Source organism: Paramormyrops kingsleyae, chromosome 19, assembly GCF_048594095.1.
Source record: "Paramormyrops kingsleyae isolate MSU_618 chromosome 19, PKINGS_0.4, whole genome shotgun sequence".
Lineage (NCBI taxonomy): Eukaryota > Metazoa > Chordata > Actinopteri > Osteoglossiformes > Mormyridae > Paramormyrops > Paramormyrops kingsleyae.
In genome coordinates, this window is record NC_132815.1 from 14,273,820 (window position 1) to 14,284,356 (window position 10,537).

At 41.5% G+C, this 10,537-nt stretch overlaps 1 protein-coding gene across 15 annotated transcripts; it reads left to right on the top strand.

The window, feature by feature from the left end:
• LOC111851527 (melanocortin-2 receptor accessory protein 2A-like) lies at positions 1 to 5,623 on the top strand. Of its 15 annotated transcripts, none has more exons than XR_011984162.1 (5): positions 1 to 127; positions 530 to 957; positions 1,468 to 1,565; positions 3,136 to 3,205; positions 3,374 to 3,408. XR_011984162.1 is itself a non-coding variant. In XM_023826536.2 (5 exons), the coding sequence occupies exons 3-5, from the start codon at positions 843 to 845 to the stop codon at positions 5,369 to 5,371; spliced, it is 615 nt and encodes a 204-aa protein (XP_023682304.1). In that variant the 5' UTR covers positions 1 to 127; positions 530 to 629; positions 797 to 842; the 3' UTR covers positions 5,372 to 5,623. The 15 variants fall into 15 exon arrangements, 7 of the variants coding, with proteins under 7 accessions (XP_023682304.1, XP_023682305.1, XP_023682303.1 ...); XR_011984156.1 differs by having other exon boundaries at positions 2,917 to 3,205; positions 3,374 to 3,385; XR_011984157.1 differs by having other exon boundaries at positions 2,921 to 3,205; positions 3,374 to 3,385.
• The last annotated feature ends 4,914 nt before the right edge of the window (positions 5,624 to 10,537 follow it).

Below are 10,537 nucleotides of genomic sequence, written 5' to 3' on the forward strand. Positions count from 1 at the left end.
AGTAAATACGTCATTCAAGACCGTTTTTCCCGAAGAGATCACAGGCCGGATGAAAACGAAGCAATGCAGTGCTGAAGTCTTCGCGTCTTTTGGACAGGCGGCTGAAATAAACTGTTCTTCTAAGCCGGTAAATCCTAATGCCCGAAAGCATCTGCTTTGAATGAGGCGTATTAATGTCGGGCGATTTAAAAAAATTATAGCGTCTGTTTTTAACATTAATAGTATATTGTTTTTAACATTAACATAATCAGGCATGTCTAATGTAAATTTAATCGATGTGGATGAATTATGATTTAAATAGTTATTTACCGTTACGTATTCAGAAAGGTACAGTAGGCTACTTGAGACGATACGTCTTTTGGTGTATATGGATATTTGATATATGCATATAGGCTAATGTAGTAAATAGATTTATCGTTTGCAGATTTCAGGTAGCATATTGTCCAAACGTTTCAGGATTTATATTAGAAACACGCAGAAGCATTTATATTTCATAAAACTAATTTGCAATCTGCTTGAAATCCCACAGGAGTTTCAGAGGAGTCGTCAGTGAGGATGATGCCTGTTTTATTCGGCAACTTGCAGTAACATTTGAATGGATAAGAAGGGGGAAATAATAGCGATTGCAAGTAACGAAAAAAAAATATTGTTAAAGAATATTAGGGACTATAACGGTAATATAGGGTGACGTAAGCTGGGGAAGTAGACGATAAAAAAGAGGACTTTTGGGACGACGCAACTGCATACTTAACAGAGGCGTTGCTTAGTCTTCACTCGACATCGATCTTTTCCCCAGACTCATCTGCTCCAGTTTTTTAGTCCAGAAAAGCCCTGGGATCGAGATGCCGAAATTCCAGAATTCCAGCAAACCCGGCTCCGGTCCACATTACGTGTGGGAATATGAATATTACGACGATGATGAGCCAGTGTCATTCGACAACCTCACAGCGCACAGATGTATGTCCTGTGGTAACTACTTATTTTTATATGTACGTATTGTTGTTGTTTCCGGTCTTGTCTGAGTCTTTGTCCGTAGCACACACATATCTGTGTACCATCCTTTTTGTATCAATGTCGAATAGAGATTATTTAAAGTTCTTTGTGGGTAAAAGTGTACGTGATTTATGTAATTCATTTCAGATGGTTTTACCCGTTTAGAATAGAACAATAGCAATGTCCAGGACTTCAAAAAATTGTTCTTTTCAGTGAATCGGTCAAACTGGTTTTCAAATTTAAAAGAATCAAACTTTTTGCACAGCCATGTATTGCACAGATCAAAGTCTTAGATTGTAAAAATCTATAAATATTTGAGAAATTATAATATAAAAACACACAGTGACCTTTTCAGATTCACTTACATCCCAGAGGGCATCATGTTATTGTTTCAATGTTGAATTATAGTTAATTGCGTTGAATTATGGTCAGTGTTAAATTATCAACGTTGAAACTGAATTTATTTTTGGTCAGATTTTCAATATTGAAAAATTGATGGTGGCAAAACCTTGATTCAATGTTGATATAAAGTGAAAGAAGATTGAAGATCATCGTTGTTTCAACCTTGTCTGGTATGGAATCAATGTCATTTCAATCTATCTGGAATATGCTCTTCATAGACTCTCCAGAGCGATGTTGCCTTCAGTGCCTCTCCTAATCCTTTGCATGTATACTGTGTTCATGCTCAGATGCATGGTGGCTTTGACTCACTACTCCTGACCCTTGGCAATCGACAAGTTAGCTAGTTCAGCACATTCAGTTGAGGCGATTACTAGGGAGTTTTTGTGAGACTCATAAGATCTATGGGAGATGTCTATGATATTATTTATTAATGTGTGATTATTTCTTACTTAAAATGCATATTATTACATCATCGGCCACTGGTATCACTTTTTTAAATTATTTAATTCATTTTCTTTGGCATAAGTTACAAAGTTTTGGAGTCACATTTGTTACGGAGCAGTGCATGGTGTGGGCAGGAAAAGGTGATGATAAACAAGGGGTTAACAATTTAAACAAAGACCACTGGGGAAAAAACTCAAAATAACAGGACCATGAGGCTTCAAAACAAAAACAGGAAAAAGAACATATTACTAAACCATGACTAAACACTAGGGAAACCAAGCAGAGCAACATTAGCACAGACACCTGATACAGTGACTCACTGAAGAACAGAGCAGGGCAGGCAATTAAATACACATCGAAAACTGGGCCAGACAAGGAACAGGTGTAAGACATAATCAATTAACTAATCAACACAGGGCGCATGACGGCAACAGAACAATCAACAAGCACTTTCACAAGAAAACTGGCAACAGGTGGAACTAATAACAATTAAACAGAAAATGTGGAGCTTTACAAATAGCGAAAACTGGAAAACATTAGCTGGGAATAAAACACTAGGAATAGAACGGCAGGATAATTAAACAGAACCAGACAGGAACGGAACAGAGAAGCAAACAAGCAGAGAAAACCTAGGACAAGAAAACTAATATAGAAAATAAATATTGGGAAAAACAAAAACTAATAAACGAACCAAACAGGTGACGCTGACCTCAATCCCAGGTGTACAGGGTTATAGCCTCTGTGCCAGGCACGGAACCCCCCCTAAGCTATGCAGCAGTACAAAGAGTAGGGCAACACATAAGGGTTAGACAAGGGAGTGAAAGGCGGGATGGTCGGCGACATCTGCTGGCCAGACAGGGTGGAGCCGTAAAGGATAGGGTCGGACGGATGCTTTCCTTAAACCTATTTTTCCTATTGGGTATATGTGTTTTAGTACACGATTTTAGTGAACGTGAGGTTCACAGTCATGTTGCAGCAGGACTGACTGTAACGTGACTTAACATTAAACCTTATTTAGTTTGTGCTTTTGGGGACAGTATGTATTTCAGTGGGCTAACCCTTTGTGCTTTTGATCAGGAAGTCACTTGTTCAAACCTGGCTTTGGCAGAAGAGTCACATGTCTGTGGGCCCTTGAGCACGGCCCTTAACCCCCAGCAGTCACCTACTGTACATGTGTCATGGAGTCAGACCTTGAGTTGCAGTTGCCTAGCAGATCTTTCCCTTGAAGCAGAACTTGGGGGCTGTTGCACAGGCACCTTTCCCCCTCTGGTATTTACTCCCTGTGGTCCTGCACAGTGGTTGGGAGCCACTCGCGGATCTGTCTGACACACGATCCCACTCCTCTGGAGCTCCAGCTAATAAAAGGGTAAGACCATTCACATCTGAGGCATACCTCTGTTCTGATTTTTCTGGATAGCACTGGCCAGTCACAGTCCTTCATGTCTTTGTCCTGCTGAGTTTGAGCATGTCTGTGTGGTCATCTGGATGCAGACAGGATGCACCTAGACTAACACGGCCAATGCTTTTGTTGCAGATTCAGTTGTGATTGGCTTCTGGGTGGGCTTGGCTCTTTTCGTCATCTTCATGTTCTTTGTCCTGACTCTCCTCACCAAGACGGGACCCCCACACCAAGAGTAAGATTTCTCCATCATTATTCAAGCTATGATCACAGTTGACTTGCCTTGAAAACAAATTGAGTAATTAAGCCTTCTAATCAGCAAAGGTATATACCAGAGCTATTCAAATCACGGTCCTCGAGGTCTGAGCACTGCTGATTTTGCAGCCTTCCTTTACCTGTGAGCCAGGTGTGAAGCCTCTGACCAATCAGAATCAGTAATTATTAAACTAACTACCTGGGAGAATTGAAACACTATGACACACACACACACACACAGGACTCTGGTACTTCAAACTGTGGTAATGTGTCCCTGAGCACCATGTTCAGAATTTTGTTAGTTAATTAGTTGCCATTTACACATCAAAGACACACATATCAAACTGAGACAGCACATGCATAATATACACACACGCTCCTCTATTTACGAACTTTCAGACATACAAACGAAGAGGACTGTAAGTCCACATAGTGTTCATTGGGCTCCCATTTCCTGTCCGCAACATCAATTTTTTTTTCTGTGCACTAATTCCGCCTAGTGCGACTTCTGGCCGCTACTCCCAGTAGCGTGCGTACTCCCAGTAGCATGCGTACTCCCAGCATCCTAGTTCTTTGTACTTGCGTATACCCATAAATGATGTTGAATGACGACTTACGAACATTTCAAGTTACGAATGGCCATTCAGAACGTATCTCATTAGTAAGTAGAGGACCGTCTGTTTGTGTATGTGTGTGTATATATATATATATATATATATATATATATATATATATATATATATATATATACACACACACACACAGACCAGGCCTTTAACAGAGAGGTGTGTATGTATATATATATATATATATATATATATATATATATATATATAAATATAATGGACCTTTCTGCTTTCCTTTTTGAACAACTAATCATGTTCTCTGCATAGATTTTTTTGTCACCAAAGGGTCTTGCTCCACAGTAGTGACTCTATAAAGGCTGGGACAAACTTTTGACAAAGGATGGGGTTTCAGTTGTGAAACTATTTACTAGAAATGTAGGAATTAGAAATGTACTTTTAGCACATGGTAGGAAAAGACTTTGGAGTGATTTCTGTTCATTTTTACCATCCATCCATCCATCCATTTTCTGAAACTGCTTAATCGCAACTGGGGTCGCGGGGGGACCGGAGCCTATCCAGGAAAAATGGCCGCAGATGGGAAGCAACCCTGGGCAGTCGCCAACACACTCACTCATTTCATATAGTCACCAAGTGCCACCCAGTGGAGGTTAGATTGCTTTGCAATAATATCTCGTCTTATATTTATTTAGTACACGCTTTAATGAAAAGTAATTTAGAATTGAAAAAGTAATGTCAGCCACTCCTTGGAGCAACTGGGATTAATGGCCTAACTGCTTTCTGCAACATGCAGTAGCCCGAAAATTGCTTCTTCGCTTTGCCTTTATTCATTGTCATTGATCTTTTCTCCTTGATTCATGCCCCCCCTCAGTTCTTTGCTTGTTTCCACCACAGGAACCAGGATGCATTTGATAGGCATTGCCGTCCATCCAGCTGCATGGTGGACTTCAGACATCCACAGGCCTCAGACAACAAGGCCTGCTCCCAGCCTCTGCTGGATGAATCTCATTCCCTCATCCACTGTTTCATTCATGAGGAGGAGACAGGCAGGACGGGTGAGGGCCAAGGCCAGTGGAGAGAAGCAAAACAATGCGCCTGCAGTGGGTTACAGCAGGCCCAGGCGAAGTGCAAGGTCGAGCGGGACACAAGCTTCCCGACTCACTGCAACATCCCCAACTTTGTGAACTCGGAGTACAGCTCAGCTCTGGGGGACGATGACTTACTGCTGTGCGATCAACCAGTTCCCCTGGACAGTAACTCCCTGTCGTCCAACAACTATCACCGTACCATGTAAATAACATATGGCTGTATGTGGGGATGTGGTAAAATCCTGATATTGATACATACCGATGAGGAGAGGGGGCGTCATGTGACCATGGGGATCAAGGGTACCTTCTGAACTTTTGTTCTGTTTTACTTCGGGGCACCTGGATCAGACCCAGCCCTGCTGTTTTTTGTGGACTGTTCTGCTATGCTGATCCATCTGCACTACTGCTGTGTTTCCTTGAAAACAATTTAAAATAAATCTTTCAGTCATTGTGTCACACTTCTCTCTCTTATTTGATACAACTCAAATGAATCTGGGACCAGGTCCTTGTCTGGAATCTGCAAATTACAGTGGTAGTAATATTAGTGGCACTTAGAAGATTTTGCAAACTTAAAACTGTTAGTTGATACACTTGAATTTTAAAGAAACCTTGAAATATCACAAAAGATTTTATGTTTACTTTAGGTGGTTTTTGCGGTGAGTTGAAAAAGAAGTAATTCGCAAAACTGCAATGAATTTGTGAATCAGTATATTAACTCTAGCTAATGGGTCTTATTGAAGGAAATGAAAACACTTATTTTATGATGGAATTTATTGACAGCTCCTTGCTAACACCCTTTCAAGTGGCTCAGATAGGCGTCATTTTGGTTTGGGGGAAGAAATGATGCCGCAAATAAAGGGGGTCAACAATTTCCGCAGCATTTAGGGGTGACACTTAAAAACGCATGTGCTCCACGACAGAACATCACACCAGTATGACACATACTATTTACAACACAAATGCACGAATACATAAACTGATTTACAAGGCCAATCTCTTATACAAGTAGTCTGAATAGGTAAGTCCACAAACAGCCACCACAGCATCACAATATAGAGTTATTTATGGTAATTCTGTGCATAGTGCTGTATTTAAAACAATGACAACTGAATTTATATTATTCATGGGACATAAATTATTGCTATACAAAAATAATACTTTCCAAATTCATGTAGTAATTGCTGAGTAAATGTGGTGGTTCAGGGTGATTATATTTTGGCTAATTACTATATTTGCAAAGGGTGTATTATATGCATTAGACTTATCAGCAAACTGTAAGAACCCCGTCTCATTTCACATGCTATAACTTTCCTCAGTGTTAAGACAATTATTGATCTTGACCCAGAGATCTCTAATGGGAAGCGATAGATTTTTAACTGATCATTTATAGCTGGCAAACACTTGCTGTTGCATGTGGGACCTATCTTTACTTAAACACAGCTTAGCCAATGTAGGGAAAACTTCTACAGAAACAAAAGAAGCTTTATAGAGGGAAAAAATCATTCCAAACCAGTGGCAGACTGGCAGCAAGAAGCAGCCTGGGAATTTGCCACCAACCTTGGGGGCAGTGTGGGGAGGGGGGTCCTTGTTGCTGATTGCAACCAACTGGTTGGTCATATAATATATCATAGAATAGGCTATATAATCCCGGGGTTGAGGAAGAACAACCCACCCCCACAGGACTGCCTCACCAGGAAAATTCCTGTACCTCCCGATGGTCATTCTGCGCCTGTTTCAAACCTAAAGTTAAAGCAGTGTGTTTTTGCTGTGTTATTCAGTATTTAATTTCATACTGAATTACAGATTGACTTTCATTTGGTAATTTGGAATCTTTGTCTTGGGTGAGACATTAAACTGCATTGGGGGTGGATGGCAGGACTGGCACTCCAGGCACCATGAAAACATTTAAAGGCAGCCCTGAGGCAGCAGACAGGACTCTTTTCTGCTGTTTCTGGGAAAGCCCGCGGAGGCCCCATCCCCAGAGGGATCGAGACCACAGGGGAGCCAATGGAGTCAGGCCTGCTGGGGATCAGAACTGTTGTGGTGCCGAGCTGTTGCCTGCTACATAGCGGCATTTGGATCCTGATCCAAAGTCAGACCCATCCCAGTAGGTGCTTGGAACATCTTGTCTCTTTTGGTGTAATGACCATCTTCCTCTGCTGTAGAGGGAGCTTAGCAAACTCCACATTTCAGCGGCAGCACTCTCTGAGGTATGCAGACCTGGGAGTGGCTAGATCTCTGTAGGTGGGTACACCTATTATTACTGGTTGCTCTGATGGCTACTGTTGTTGTGGCAGATCGGCTCCTCTCGATGGTATCCGATGTCACTCCTTTCAACAAGCGTATTATGAGTCTCAGATTAAGGTACTTTCTGGGTGTATTGTCAGTTGTTTCTCTGCATGCTCCGTTTGTCAGTGGAATCTGTGAGCAAGTCACATGCCATCTGTGGTCCAGCACCCCACGCCTTGCTTACATAGCAATCAAAGTGTCACACACATCCAAATCTGTTCCTTGGAAAGTTGCAGTCAGGATGATGATGGAACGGTCCTTAAGAATGACAGTGCAGCTGTGACCCTCTGTTTTGGCTACTTTGAGCGGCTGTCCAGTTGTCCATGTTGGACATCTCTGGGTCCATGGATCTTGGAGCTGATCCTTCGATTAGTTGTGAACCATCCAATCTCACTGAGATTGCAAGGGTGGTGAACCAGCTCGGGGAAGGGAAGGCTGCAGAGATCTGTGGTATCCAGGAGTGAACTTCTGCAGGCTGCTGATAAGGCTATCCTCTTGGCATTGCAAACAATCATTGCTTCCATTTGGGAGACAAGTGTCATCCCAAATGAATGGAAAATGAGACTCGTTATCCATGCTTGGAAAGGGAGGATGATTGCCTGGATTGTAGCACCAACAGCGGGATAACACTGCTCTCAGTGCCAGCTAGACCAGGCCAAGGGGGTGCCCACATAACACCTGGCTGCAACAGATGGATGGGCACTTGTGAAGTGTGGGACTGAACCATGTATCGGTCTGGGGGTTTGCCAAGCAGGATCCTGTGCTGTCGTGTAGTGGGGGCATCAACACTTTGTACTAGTGCATGCTCCCCTACCTTGCCTGACCTGTCTATAACCCTTGTTGGGTAAGCTATTTAAAAATACCAGGAATCCATGCATACACTGTAGGTTTCTAGAACAAGGGTTCCAAAGCACTGTGTTGTAGTTTATGTCTTTTAAACATTCAAACTTAAACATAATTTCTGAATTCTATCCTTCAACTCAGTCACTCTGTAGGTTTTTTTCTGTTCAATTCTTTCCTGCAGTGACCAGCTGAAAGCATCTCCAGTGTAATGCATAAGAATGACCAGAGGGGGTGCAGTGTCTTCATGCATTGCTTTCACACCAGTATTACCTCATTCCTGAAACCAAACAGATGTTAGTGGCATACAATTGAGAATGATTATAGGAGGTGACAGACAATATTTAGTTATGAAAGATGTATAAATGGAAATGAGATTTATGTGTGTTAAGTATATTCAATCGGTAAACAAGACAACACCATATAGCATTTTTAGGTGACATACTCTGAGCATTCACTGGAAGCTCACCCTATATGCAGTTATGCCTGGCGGACTCCTCGACAGCTGTATGTTAGTGATGTGCTATTTTTCCTCACTTTTATGTCACTTTGGACAGAAGCATCTGCTAGATGAAATTAACTGTACAAGTGGCAAATCCTGAGTCCATAGTGACCAACATACTTCTCTATGCTGTGGTCTTCTGGGGAAGCGGCATCAGTTCTGGCAACGCCAAGCACCTGAACAAACTCAGTATAAAAGCCATCTCTATCCTCCATCTCTCCATGAGAACCTGTTGGTCATCTCTGGCATTAAAATGTCACTTCTGGCCTTTACCTGGCTGGTTTCTGGTCGTTCCCAACATCTCCTGCTCGACCTCATTCTTGTGTACTGTTGTCTTAGAAATTTTGAACCTGGAAGCAACCTGTTTCTCAGCTACAACACAAACTGCACACACACCACCAATAAACTTATTTATATACATTTATTTAATGAATAACACTGATTGCGCCAGGGGTGTCGTTAACCTAAACTGTGAAGTTCCCCCCAAATAAATGCTTACAATAAAAGTTAGGGATAACTTTTTATATGATATATAATAACATTGTATACAGTACATACTGTAATCAATCCAAAGGTAACATTCTCCAAATTCACGTTACTGGTGTTCTGTCATAACATCCTACCTATCGAGACGTGCTATCGAGCCTTTCTGCGCATGTGCAGTCTTGGGATTAGGGTTAGGTTTTAGGGGTTAGGGTTAAGATACGGGTTTTAGGGGTTTTGGGGGGTTAGGGTTAGGGTAAAAGTTAGGGTTAGGGCTATCGATTAGCACTATGGTAGGATGTTTTCATAAAGTAGGACGTTTTGTCAGAACACCGGCTATGTTTAGGACCCGGGGAATGGGGTTGCACGTTAAACCAATATTTCAATTGCTTAGCAGAAAGTGTTGGGTTTTACTCGGCACAGGTTGCCGCGGGCGGGACTTCGGATTGAAATTGTAAAAGGAGAACGAAGATATATACTGAGACAACTTTTTAGCCAAATCGGGAAATTTATGAAGCGTCACCAAACTTGATAATGTGAAAAAGAAAAGTATATTTTAAGTACCCAATATAGTAACGCTATACTCAACACATTTGGCAGAACAGACCAATAATAATGCGAGTTTTTCATGTTACCTCAGGATGTCTCGCAATATCCTTTAAAAAATGACCCAAATTTTACACATACATTAAAGGGGGCATTCTGTCAGTAAAGAGAAACACTGTAAATAGGGTAAAAAGGCCACGCGCTCAGAATCCCCCGCCTCCACCTCACTCCTGTATGCAAAAGAATTTCTTTTATGCTGTTGTCTAAATGTGAAGCGTTTTGACTTGCATGTAACCCCCCACCCTTGCGCGTTGAACCGGTTCTACATGTAGACAGCCTCTGGAGTGAGTCTGTGTTGTCATTGTAACGGCACAGTACAAGGCCAGGGGCTGCTTATGCTATATGGTACATGATTATGCTAGTACTGCGATGGATATAAGTTGTTACAGCTTCGGGATACAAAACATACCACTAATAAATTAAAAGAACAATCAGTAGAGTAAAGCATCTTTTAATCCTGAAAGGCAAAAGTCTAATACAAACCAGAAATGCCCAAAAGATTTTTAAATACAATTCAGGTGTCTATAATGTCTAAACGTAAAAAAATCTATACTGATGATGCATCTTGAATCACATTTACAGTTATAACCAAAAGTAGACAAATAATCACCTATTTACACAGATGAATTATGTTTGAAAATTTAATGCATGC